The sequence below is a fragment of the Monopterus albus genome, unplaced genomic scaffold (genome assembly GCF_001952655.1).
Source record: "Monopterus albus unplaced genomic scaffold, M_albus_1.0 scaffold273.1, whole genome shotgun sequence".
NCBI lineage: Eukaryota > Metazoa > Chordata > Actinopteri > Synbranchiformes > Synbranchidae > Monopterus > Monopterus albus.
The window spans coordinates 311180-324158 of record NW_018128153.1 but is presented as its reverse complement, the minus strand read 5'-3'; the positions used below and the strand labels follow the sequence as shown (position 1 = coordinate 324158).

The 12979-nt window shown below is 40.7% G+C and overlaps 2 protein-coding genes across 3 annotated transcripts in view; one reads left to right on the top strand and one right to left on the bottom strand.

Moving 5' to 3' along the window:
• glis2b (GLIS family zinc finger 2b) overlaps nt 1–2935 on the bottom strand; it is a 28857-nt gene extending 25922 nt beyond the window's left edge. The window contains exon 1 of one of the 2 annotated variants that reach the window (XM_020622127.1): nt 2887–2935. The gene's annotated coding sequence lies outside the window, so the exon portion shown is untranslated. Of the gene's footprint in view, nt 1–2244; nt 2421–2886 lie in introns of those variants that run through there. The other variant, XM_020622126.1, reaches the window with a different exon arrangement.
• A 15-nt stretch (nt 2936–2950) lies between these two features.
• Nucleotides 2951–10590, top strand: tfap4 (transcription factor AP-4 (activating enhancer binding protein 4)). The gene is made up of 7 exons (XM_020622129.1): nt 2951–3308; nt 6123–6288; nt 6400–6498; nt 6590–6760; nt 6863–7012; nt 8870–9037; nt 9178–10590. The coding sequence occupies exons 1-7, from the start codon at nt 3220–3222 to the stop codon at nt 9334–9336; spliced, it is 1002 nt and encodes a 333-aa protein (XP_020477785.1). The 5' UTR covers nt 2951–3219; the 3' UTR covers nt 9337–10590.
• The last annotated feature ends 2389 nt before the right edge of the window (nt 10591–12979 follow it).

Here is a 12979-nt window from a genome sequence, read left to right as displayed (position 1 = left end):
CATCTCAGCTCGCATGCTGAACAGCACCTCTGTCTCAACCAGTGGTGGAAAATTAGGTTCATTTAGTGAAGAACTATACCCAAGTACAATCTGAAGTATTTATAGCCTACTTTACTCATTTCCACCTTATGCTACTTCATACTTTGACTTCACTAGGCTACATTTAATAGGCAGCACTCCACCACATCCTTTTGATAACTTTAGTTGTTTACTTTGCAGATTATGATTAGTAGGCCTAAAACAAAATACGTTATATTCATAAGACAAGATTGTTTTGATCCCAGTGGGAAATTCACAAGCTGCCCAGCAGTAGAAAAACATATGACTATCAAAACATCATATAAAGTAGTAAAAATTTGCTCCACCTTCACCAGCTGCAACATTAAAGTGGTGTACACAATAACACACATTAATGTTCCATTGTGCCTCTTAAGTACTTTTACTTTTACATAAAGTATATTTGAATGCTAATACTTGAACTTTTACTTAAGTACATTGTGAATGCAGGAGTTTTACTTGTAGCAGAGTCGGCTCTACTTCTACACTTCGGCATTGCTAGTTTTGCTTAAGTAAAGTACATCTTCCACCACTAACCTCAACCAGCTGTCATAAAAACAATTAAGTGTTAGATAATTGAAACGTTAAGAAAGTCAAAGATTGTACTATTATACCAATATTTTAACACTTATAAATCAATACAATCAAAGCAACACTTGTAACCGTGTTCATATACTAGAAAAAGGGGAGCTTTGGGCTTTTTTGGTATATGTCAGTTTTCCCCTCTCTTTCAAATGATGGAACTATTTACTTTGATTTCTGAAGATCCTTCTAAATACCTTTATTTTCCATCATCACAACATTATAAGATTATAAGATAATTATAGGTCTGCTTGTTGAATAATTCAAGAAAGATGTTGCATGTAATATGGTTTTATAATAACTAAAAGTAAAATATACATTCCACTTCAGTGCACAATACCAGTTTGGTTGAACTCACAAATCTGAAATGTGTCATGACTAATGTCAAAAGAGCTGGTGTGTGGTGAGACATGAAATCTAAATTAGCTGTAGGTGCCAGCCAATCAAAACAACTATGACCACCACATATATAACTTTTTTAAAGCAACCCCACAAGATACAGTGACCATTTGAGTAAGCTGGTGTCTCATTAGCTGTTGTATTTGTTGTGAGAAGTTTCTCTTCTGTCCACTGCCCTGTGTGCATCTAACGATGCAATGCACCATAACAGTAGTATAGTTAGCAGTGTCCCCTTCACCTTTCCACCATATCACCACTAGAGGGCGTGAGGCAGCCTGGGAGAAGTTGTAATTACCTCAGGAGCCCTCAGAGAGTCTGTTCATTAGCACAAAAGGATTTGCAGTCTTATATTTCCATTTAGCGGAAAAACCACGAGCGTCTAATCATTCACTATTTATAAGATAAAGACGAATCACACCATAACACCAAAACACTTAAAACATGGTTTCATGTTCATTATGTTTAAAAAGGGTTAAACATTTCTGTTGCCCATTAAAACACTTAGCAAACTACACATGTGGCCAATATAACAGGCAATTTAAGTAGCCTACTAATGTGAGTCACCAGTCATAGAGTGAAATAGACAACAGCATAGAAATGTTTATATTTTATGTTAAAGCTCATGTATAATTTTCCTATTTAAGTCTGTTTTATAGGTCGATGTTTGTGTAGCCTGGCATTAAGAACTACATTTGTAAGTTTTATGTTTCTGACATTAATATAGAAAGCTTTAAATGTACGTATCTTCTAGTTTCATTTAAAAATCACTGCCGTGTAAGTCATATGTACACCCCTGTCCGAGATTCAACGTTAAAGATGTTACAAATTGACAACTTGTTGCCGCAAATTAAGGTGCTGCTGTTGAGCTTTTATGCATTAGGCCATACAGAAACATTGACACCTTCATGAAGGAGGATTTATTGCATTAGTTTTACCTATAATAAACTGCCATCTGAGTGTAGACCTACTTGTAGGCTACATTATCCATCACTGTTTATATCCAGATGTAAATGTGTAGCCCACACCAGCTGTCTGGGTTTTTAATGGAGAAAAAAATCAAGGCAACAACCTATAGCTGCGTCATTGAGGTGGACTAATTAACACAGCAAAGATGAAGCTGCGGCTTTTCACATTTCCGGGTGCAGGACCGCTGCATCCGCGCCTCAGCCTCCGTTTACCCAAATAAATGAGGTTACTCTAATTTACCCTTCTGTACGTCCAGGGTTACGTCCAAGATGGTGAACCACACACACACGTTTCGCCGTGCTGTGTCAGCCAGCGGTGCGTCCCGGATGGCTCTCGCCGGTGCGCTGTTGCTGTGCAGCTCAGGGCGCGTCAGCTGATCCTTCTCGTGCACTTATCGCAGCTGTTGGAGTGTCCGCCCCTGTAGTGGTGCCGCGCTTTATTTACTATACTCCTATCGGTTTTGGATGTGTTAAGGCACATTTTGGGTTATGGCTTTCAAAGGTGTCAAATGACCCCGGGTGCGTATTTAGGCTAGGCTACCTGGTGTGAATGTGCTTTTCGCTTTAAAAGTTCAGGAATTCAAATTAGTGGTGTTCTTTATAAAAATGAAGGAGGCATGCCACATGACGGGGAAATGCTTTTGATAGCCGTGATCATTACTGAAGGGTTCTTAGATAGCTTTGACTCCACATATGCCGCAGTTTTAATTATATATTAGCTGTCGGTGTTTGCTGTGATTCCCAATAAAGCCACTTAATCCTATTTATCTTCCCGTGTGCGTCTTTTCATCGGCGCATTTGTGCACTAAATAGTCCTTTGTTTACATGCAGTCCCCCGTCTCTGCGGAAGGAGGCTTTTGGTAGTGCAGTGTGTGACTCCTACCAGCTGTTTCCCGCCTTGAAAGCCACCCGATCAGCTGCATACACACACACGGTCATGCAGAGGGAGAAAGCAAAGGGGAGCGAGAGAGAGAGGTAGAGCGCCACACACGACGAGGGAACCCCATCAGCTGGAAGTCGCGTAACATTACAACTCTCAGCAGCCCGAAACTACCACATTACACAGACGAGGGATTCATATCTTCTTTTGCGGATTTAACCCGCGTCGGATCACGGGATTTTTGCTCACAATAATATTTGCTCATAATTTTTCTTTTATCCTACGGAGACTGATTGCTGTTTTTAGAGGGGGGTACCAAACTGGCGAGAGGCAAGCATGGAGTATTTCATGGTGCCAGCTCAGAAGGTGCCCTCTTTGCAACATTTCAGGAAAACGGAGAAAGAAGTGATTGGAGGTCTTTGTAGGTGTGTATACACACGCTTCACCCAGCATGCAGTGTGTTATTATAAGGCATCTGTTTGAAGAACACGCACTTAGCGACGGCGCTGAGGCAACATGCTTGATCTGATGTATTATTCTGTACACGACCCACTCACTAGCAGCGGCGGGTATTTGTTTCATCAAACACTGAAATTATATTAGGATTGGCCAAGTTGAATCTCTGATTGAAACCACAGCATCCTTCCCGTGTTGTTATTTTGCACATTTGCCTGAAAAATCGATGTATTTTGTGGCTAACAAACATAAACCACGTGGTTCCGTGCACACCACGCTGCTACTCCGCTGTAGAGCGCATCGCAGCTCTATTTATCCTCAAATTATTCCCAAGTGTCACCTATAAATGCTGTGATTTGCTTAAGAAATGTGCAGGTCATAGGAGCGGGTGCCCTACAGAGGGAAGGGGTCGGTTTTTGCCGCACATATCGTTGGGGTTGCCGATTTCGCTCAGAGCGACCCGAAGTTATTGTGGGTAGTGCGGCCATGCTTGTGGCTTGTGCTAAGAGTGATGAGAGGGTCTGGCGTTTGTTTCCTGTTTATAGCGCTCTGCTTTCGTCCACTCTTTACAAGCAAATGTGCAGTTGTTATTAAAATCGCCCCCATCGGCTGTAGCTATAGTTTTAATTGTTTTGTGTGGGTCTTGTTGGCGCTATCGAGTCGCATCCACTGCGTCTTTTCATCCCGCACCTCTACCATGCTGCCTGCCGCATTGTTGTAATGGCGGAGGACACGAAAAGTGCTTGGAACACGGAGGTGGTGACGGCCAGTTGTGATGACAGGGGGAGCTTATTGAAGCTGTTTAAAATGCATTTCCTGCCGCCTGTCTGGTAAAGGGACATTTGGCAGTCACGAGGAGCCAAGAAAATTAAAAGCCTTGTTATTAATAAGGGGGTGTGTATGTTGCGGAAGGCCCGTCGTTACGTCCGCAGCCCTGTTACAAGAGGGAGGCGGAGGGATATGCTGATGTTGATGCTGCTAGTGACGCGAGCAGTGTGGGAATTGTAGTTTTTGTGATTTTATTAAAAAAAAAATCCTCGTAGTTGGTCTATGGAGAACACCGAAGAAAGGTTATACTCATTTAACCCAAACTGATTTCAGTTCCTTATTAAACTTAATGGCAACAAAAAAAGAAATTGTTGCAGTTGTTCAGTTTTATCGCACTGGGGCCATGAATACACCTGAGCCCTTAATTTTTCTAATTTTGTTTTACAGTTAAAACATAACTATTTTTTGTTTTGTAGGTTTACTGGCTAATAAATGACTCAAATTATTATTAAACTGGTTGCATTTTACTTCCAACCCTATTATGAATGATTGTTTCCATTATACGGTCAATATAGCCTATAACATATTATTCCATTAATGTGTAATTTATCAGTCTATAAAATGTCAGAAAACAGTGATAAATGCACTTTTTTATTTTCAACATCTCCAAGATTTAGCCTAATTATTATCAATATATTTGTTGAATAATTTTTTTCATTTGATACCTTCATCAATGAACCAATCACCTAGGCTGTGCCTCTATAGTGGTTTGTGTTAGTGTGATATATTGAAGTCCAGGCCCAGTTGGATATGTTTTGGCAGTGGATGTGTTTGCTGGATGTGCCACTACAGTGTTGGTACATGTTATGTTTGTGCGACTGTGTGTGCCCACACACGCACACACCTTTTCTCATCTGTGTCTGCACAATTGTTTTCAGTGTTTGCACTGAGGCAGCTGAGTCAGTAGAGATAAGAGCTTGGCTAGAGAGGGTCCCAGAGATACTGTGTTTGATACGCACAATGTTAAAGGAAGTTTCCTCAGAATTCCCCCTCAACCAAATTACTGCATATGGCTTAGTGGTTTTTCTCTGCAGTTTTAGGGGAAAACATTAACAGACTTTGCTCAGATTATAACACACAACCGGTTAAACAGCATAAACTGTAGAAAGATATCCTTTAGCACAGGTGATGCTCAAAAGGCCTCTTGATCACTCCCACAAATCTTGTAAAATGCAATGTCCCACTGTGCTTGCTTACAACAGTTATGACACAAGTGTAGTGTTTTATATTTTAGTTATTACTTATGGAATACACAGATGAGTAGTTATGGTGGTGGTGATGTAATGGTAAATACATCATCCAAATCATAAAAATACATATTTGCTCACTACATGTTGTCTAGCCATGTAGAAAATTAGTGTTTTATGTGTTGGAGTTGTGATGCTACTGCACCCCAATCAATTAAAGTGAATAGAAACCCAAAAAGAAATGGTGATATCTGTAGTTTCACGGTGAGAAAGCATAAACTAAAGAGCAAAGACATCAGAAATCCTAAGATCTCAATGGACAGTATCCTTGTACATGTTGAGTAAGTAGGGATTATGACAACAAGCATTTGCTAACTTTGCCACAGACCTGTTTATTTCCATTTGCTCGACCAGGGGCTGCCTAAAGTAATTCTGAGAAATGAAGGAAGCTGAAGTAGCAGTAGAAAAAGCAGACTGATCAAATTTATATTGACCTAAAAAGTAAATCAAAACATGCAGTCAAAAAAGAACTTCACACTATAGGAATTTGGTTCAGTAGTACCTGAGGATGTATCTTTCCTTTAATATGTTAATATATGCCTATATAGCCTGTGACTTGTACAGTGTCACTTTTTACTGTTAACCTGCATAGATGATTTCTAGCAACAAGTGGCAATATTTAAAAGTTTTTGTTTAAAATGCAGGTTTTATTTTTTCCCAATGCCCAACTAACTCCTGTCCCCCTACTCATTCTCCCTTTTTTCTTAGTCTGGCCAACATTCCTCTGACCCCAGAAACAGCCCGTGACCAAGAGAGGCGAATTCGCAGAGAGATTGCCAACAGCAATGAGCGTCGGCGTATGCAGAGCATCAATGCTGGATTCCAGTCACTTAAAACACTTATCCCACACAGCGATGGAGAGAAGCTCAGCAAGGTGGGTCACAAACAGAGATTTGAATGGGATGATGAGTTGTATGGAGCTTTAAGGGTCTTCACTCTCCTTCATAACAGACCGGTTTCATGATTGTTTTTCTCTTTACCCCAGGCTGCCATCCTGCAACAGACAGCAGAGTACATTTTCACTTTGGAGCAAGAAAAAACACGGCTATTGCAGCAAAACAGTCAACTGAAACGAATCATACAAGTAAAGTATCACTGTGCCAAACCTTACATTGTTACCAAAGTCATTGCCAGGTGTTTCTGGCCTTCATCCAGTTTGTGTTTGCACTCCCTAGGAGTTAAGTGGTTCCTCCCCAAAGAGGAGGCGTGCAGAGGAAAAGGATGAAGGCATTGGCTCGCCAGACATCCTGGAGGAGGAGAAGACGGAGGACTTGAGGAGGGAGATGATTGAGCTGAGGCAGCAGCTGGAGAAAGAGCGGTCAGTCAGGATGATTCTGGAAGAACAGGTAAGGAACAGCCACTGTCAATTTCAAAAGTCTGAAACAAACCCATTGCCTTACATTGATTTGAACTGCAGCTGACACTTTTATCTCCTGCGGTTTTGTCAGATGCGTTCCCTGGATGCCCAGTTGTACCCAGAGAAACTGAAAGCGATCGCCCAGCAGGTCCAAGAGCAGCAGGCCCAAACACAGAGCCTTGTTCGTCTGCAGCAGCAGAAGCAGCTGGAGAGGGACCTTACTCCAGCCCACAGCCCTCAGGTTGGAGACACTTACATATGAGTGTGACTCATGCATAAACAGTTGAATGATATGAGAATGTTTGTGCTCATGCATTTCACTTTTTTTGTAATAGGTTAACTTAAAGCCCTGTATAGACATTTTATGCTTAAACACAAACAGCCCTTATTAGAACTAATTGTGACATGGAGCTTTCTCCTGTTTGTATATATACTATAGACATAGATGTAAATATCGAAGGCAGAACAAATAACTACAGTAAATATTCTTAAAGGTTTTATCCTGTCCATTTAATCACATTTTCTGTTTTCTGATGCAACCTTTATCCTTTTTTTTAAACTTTCCCATATCTAGGCAGACAAACCTTTTTGTCCATTATATTTTGAAAACCAGGGTTTATTTTGGACTCAGCCTAAATTTACCAAGCAGCTGGCAATAAACATGTTGAAGCATATACTGTAGCATGTGAAAGCACATGCACTTCTGACTAATCGCACAGTGCGTTGTTGATTTCACACCAACACAGTAGCACATGACAGTCACCTTTATTTCCAAGTTAGAGCTGTCATCAATTTATAGTGTGTTAAACGAGCAGCTCACACATCATTCTGCTGTGCCTGTGTCCTGCCCTGACAGCCGCAGTATCCTGTTTCTGCAGGCTAACTCGAGCTGAACATGATGCCAAGTCAGTCAACGTGTGCTCTCTGCCCATCCACTGCTGCTGACAGCTGGGTGCTGGTAGTGGAAGATGATTGATACACTGTGGTTTAGCATGTAACACTTTGTACCTCCTCAACCAGAGCTAAGTGATATGCACTCAAATCAATATCAATCTGACAAATTTACAATCACAACCTAATGGAATAAAATTATTATAGGATGTTATAGCTCACTCACATCCGACCCTAAGATGTAGCTGAAAGCTCTGCAAAAACTAGAAAAACTAGTCAACCAGTGAAGTTGCAGTCTACGTGCATGTCTGTCCAGACTTGTCTAATATACAGGTATGTAGTGAAGACTTTGAAGTTACTAAATGTATTTTTTTGCAAAATGGAAGCTGTCACTATATTGATATGTATGTTTATAGTGAGTAAGAGAAACATGTTCTCTTCACTTAGAGACTATTTTTACAGAGGAGTACAGAGGACTCATGGAGAGCGTTGTCACATCATCCTTGAGTCCAAGTGGACATTTGTGCTGAATTTGAATGAATACCATCCAGATGTTCCAGAGATATTGTGTTCATGAGAATGGACCAGGCATGAGGTCACAATGACCTTGACCTTTGACCCTTGACCACCAAAATCTAATCAGCCCACCGGGAAAAAAAAAAAACATGCAACTGGGCCTTGAGTTACTATTCTTTGTTCAACTGTTAATAAAATCTGGAGTGAAATTCTATGCCCGTTGTAAGGAGGTGAGTAACATGACACAGATTTTAATAAACATATACTGTATGTAGCAAATTGGACAAGGTTGGGTTGCCTTTGATTTGAGCATACTGCTTTGGGTTGGTGGGCTCTGTTTTGGTAATTGGCACCTTCATGTGAAAGCAGAGCAAATCTTATTTGCGCTATTTCAGGAAAAAACTGACCAGTTGCCCAATAAGCTTGTTGTTAGACACAAAACACACAGAAAAAGCTAAATTAAGGTTTGTGAAAGCTTCTTAATATCTGGCCTGGTTAATATTCAGTATGCTTCCCAGCTGTTTTGTCAGTTGTATTTAGTGTATGTGTTTACATACTTGTATGTATTTGTGTATATACTCATGTTAGTTTCTGCAGGTTTATAGTGCGGTTTGAGTGCACCGACATCACTTGTTAGCACAGTGAAGTGGTCATATGAGCATAAGATGTAATAAGTGCTGCTTTGTTCCAGGTGTTGGGCCCACCTACCCCTCCTGCACCTACACACCATGCCACGGTCATTGTGCCTGCACCTGCCCAACCTCCCCAGTCCCATCATGTCACCGTGGTAACCATGGGCCCAGCATCCGTTATCAATGCAGTGTCCACATCTCGACAGAACCTGGACACTATCGTTCAAGTAAGACTGTTAAAATTATTTGCCATGAATTTAATGGATAGTTTTTTGGTGCAGCAAAGGTCTCTCAGATCTGAGCACTAGAGGGTGCTATTGTCACTCACATCTCTGATATACGGCCCTGTTCCTCCCTCTTACTCCAGGCAATCCAGCACATTGAGGGCACCCAGGGTAAGGGTTGTGTTGGCGAGGAGGAGCAGCGGAGAGCGGTCATCGTCACTTCAGGTCGAGTCCTCTCTGATGTGGGGGGCTCAGACACAGCCTCAAATAGTGATGGGCCTGAGGACTGTTCGCTACCCTGAGGTCATTCCTGAAGTCTCACACGCCGTACATTTACATGCATACATACACACAAAAGGCCCAAGCAGACCAGGGCTGCGTGAGGCGACAAACCCACAGCACTCTTGTTCAGTGGACATTGATAGGGCTGGTAGATAGATTGAAGCACTCTCTTTTCTCCTTTTTTAATATACACTCTTACATGTTGTACCGTGATAGGCAGCCCATTCATGCACTCTCTTCTGCGTCTTTCTCTCTCGCTTATATTTTGCCCCCTGCTATCTCATTCACAGAACTCATGCCTGTTCATGAATTTATAGAAAGGTTATTAGAACAACTACTTCATCAACTGATCTATAAATGCTCTGTCATACTGGATACTGGAATTTCAAATGTCTGCTATGAATCTACATTAACCACCAGAACTGTTCTGTCTATTTGGGCTTGAAAACATGTGACTGGTCTGTGGAACAGCAGGCAAAGATGGTGAAGAGCCCAGCAGTGTGGCAGCATCACCACCCAACACTAGAGCGTTTACGTTTAAGATGAACATTCTTTAAACCTTCTCTTCTTGATCCATCTGAGTTTTTTGGAGAGACACTGAGCTTATCAGACCATCTCAAAGTCACACCTGTTAGGCTTCTGGATAAATGATGATGATTTTAATTTTGTTAAGTCCACTTTGTCATGTTTTGTTTCTCTAAGGCTCCCTCAGCCAGCAAGTTAAAGCAACTGTACTGGGGGGAAAAAAATTGAAAACAGTTTTTATGTTTAACTGGTGCTCACAGGAAGTGAAGTGCAGCTCGAGAGGAGAAAGTGCACATACTGGTTCACAGTTTTTGTTTGTTTGTTTGCCATTTTTACGGGCTGGGTTCCCAGTAATCCCACAGATATATTTGGCATGTTCTTCTTTAAAAAAAGAATCAGTGCTTTGATATTTCTTAGCATCCTCCCCTCTTGAACATAAAAGCACCTAGCTTGTTAAATAAGCTAATCTGTGGGTAGTCAAGTGATTTCAACTGGTGTGTGTATTTCTCTTTTTGAATTAGCAGAGCGTTAGAGGTGCCCCAGACTCTGGTAGTCTGCACCAGCACAGCTTTTGCCTTGACACTAAGGCACGTGTATGTGTGCACAACATTCACACATACAAATACTGTATGACTGACATGCAATCACTTGTTTGCTCAATTTTAAGGGCTGGATTTATTTAGCCCCTAACAGTTTGGGGGGGGGGTTTCCAACTGATGGGACAGTTATCACAGCAGAATATGCGGAAAATATCCAGTTAAATTTTTTTTTAAATGTGCTACACAGCAGAATATGCGGAAAATATCCAGTAAAATTATTTTTTTTGAATGTGCTATGGAGGTGACTGGGTAGACCAAACATGCTCTATGCATTTCCTCACATACATCATTTGTCCTTTCACACGCTTTTTATCTAATGTACCATGATACTTACATGTTTATGGTTAGATCTTATTCTTAATTGTGTTTTGCCTGAAACTGTTGGTTGACAGACAGATAAACATTAAGACATGTAGCTGAGAGAGGCAGCATCTTGCCTTAATAATAGGCCTTGAGTGCAGAGAGGCATTGTGAAGCCAGCCTTAACACAGCCCTAGTGTCTGAGAGATGTACCTGAACACTTGATCTGGGCTGTTTGGTGGCCACTGGAATCCCTCTGGACTTCAACTCGCCTGTCCAGACAGGCTTGTAAACACCTGGGGTGTGTTAGAATATACAGTATATTGCCAGTCATTTTGTATAATTTCAAATGTATGTTTACTTTGTTTTCCTCAAAAACAGGTTGCTGGTGTACTAATTACATTCAGATGCTCTTGAGTATTCAAAATGTCTCAGAATATTGAGTTATCATTGGATTTATATGTAGATTTGCAACTGTTTGCCCCCTTTGTGTGCACTAGTATTTCCAGGTGTTGAGAAAAAATATACATTGAAATGTTAACATTCCATAAACGTTTACTTATTTTTCTAATCAGGTTACTGTTCAAATGTTAAACCTGGTATATTTAGATTTTACAGTTATATTAGGGCTTTTGACACATCACTCCTATGTTAAAATTGCATTTAGCAACAGACTCGTTATAGATTTCCTGCATCAATGAAGAGGTGGAGTTTTGAACTGCTGGACAGGTAATGTGTTCAACTGAACACACCTCATCTTATCATTATTTCATGGAATAGCCCTTTAAGGAAACATTGATGTCAGCTGCTCTGTGACACATCTGTCAAATGTAATCATGGGACATGTTCCCAGTACTTATCGTTATAGGAACGGGATTCCTGGATGTTGAAAACATGGTGTGTGCTCTGCTTTTGGTGGAGCCCTTGGTTTTTCCTAAGAGTATCTGCATTTGATAGTTTTCTGCTGAATTTCAAAACGGTTCTAGTTCTGTCTGTGTATTACACTCTTTTCTGTGTTAGGAAATGTTCCAAGGACATATCAGTTTGTCAGATGAATTGAATGAGTCTGGGGATCATAAAATTGGTCAAGATTACAAAGCACTTATTGTAGTATACTGGGGTCCGCCTCATTCTTTTGTACAAAGGGGCATTCCCTCAGCTGAAGCTCCTGAGGTTATGAGTAAAAACCGCACAGCTGTGTATCCCTGTTTCACTCCATATTCAGTCCTACATCTTGTCCTGTTTGCCCCTTCGCATCACTTTTTGTTCTTTTTTCCTACATCTTGTCCTGTTTGCCCCTTCTCATCCATTTTTAGTTCTTTTGCCATCTTTTATGCTTTCTTTGTTCATCTATTGCCAATATTGCTTGCCTCCCTTCCAATTTTGTAGCTCCCCTTCCCTCTGTTGTTATTCCCCCTCCCCCTTTTATTTTTGTTAGATCTGTCAGTGCATATGGTCATCAAGAAGCTTTTTTTTTTTTTTTTTTTTTTTTAAAGAAATGTTTTGGGGATAAAGAGGCATGTGCCTTTGTATAAACAGAATAATAAAAGTTTGTACTTTGTTTTTTACACACTGGGCCCTGTGTTTGACTTTTTTTTCTCCTGTTTTTTGTGTCTTCAAAATGAGCATGTCACTATGTATTGAACTGTTATGGCAGTAATGATGACATAACCTGCTAAATTTGTCTTCCTTCAGGAATGGATGGCAGTACAGCTGATGTAAGTGTCTATTCCTGATTGGTGGATGAAGTTTTAAAGCCCCCCTGTCCCTTCCCAGCTTTTCAGCTCATTGCTAAATTAAGATTGAGCAGCTTCTCTCTGACAGTTAAAAAGGTGCACCCAGAACAGTAGGTGGCGTCTCTTGTCAGTATTCTCTGACATGCATTCATTCATTCCAAGCCTCTTGTTCACACCCACACGTGTTCATTCAGTAATATTTATATGATGTATTTGTTAGTATGCTGCCTCCTACAGCCTGAGCGAGAGCCCTATAGGTCGAGGACCCATCTGTCATTACATTTATGAACCTAATGACATTTTAGATAGTTCTAGATCAGGTAACAAGAGTCAGAAAACCTTGTCAGTATGGAACAATGTAATTAAAATGCTCATTAGAATATGTCAATTTTTTCACAAAGGAACAATTCAAACTTCCATTAATGCATTAATAGCATAGGTTAAGACTTTTTTTAAAAATGCAACACTTCAGTTAGCATTTGAAGTTTTATGCACTATAGCAT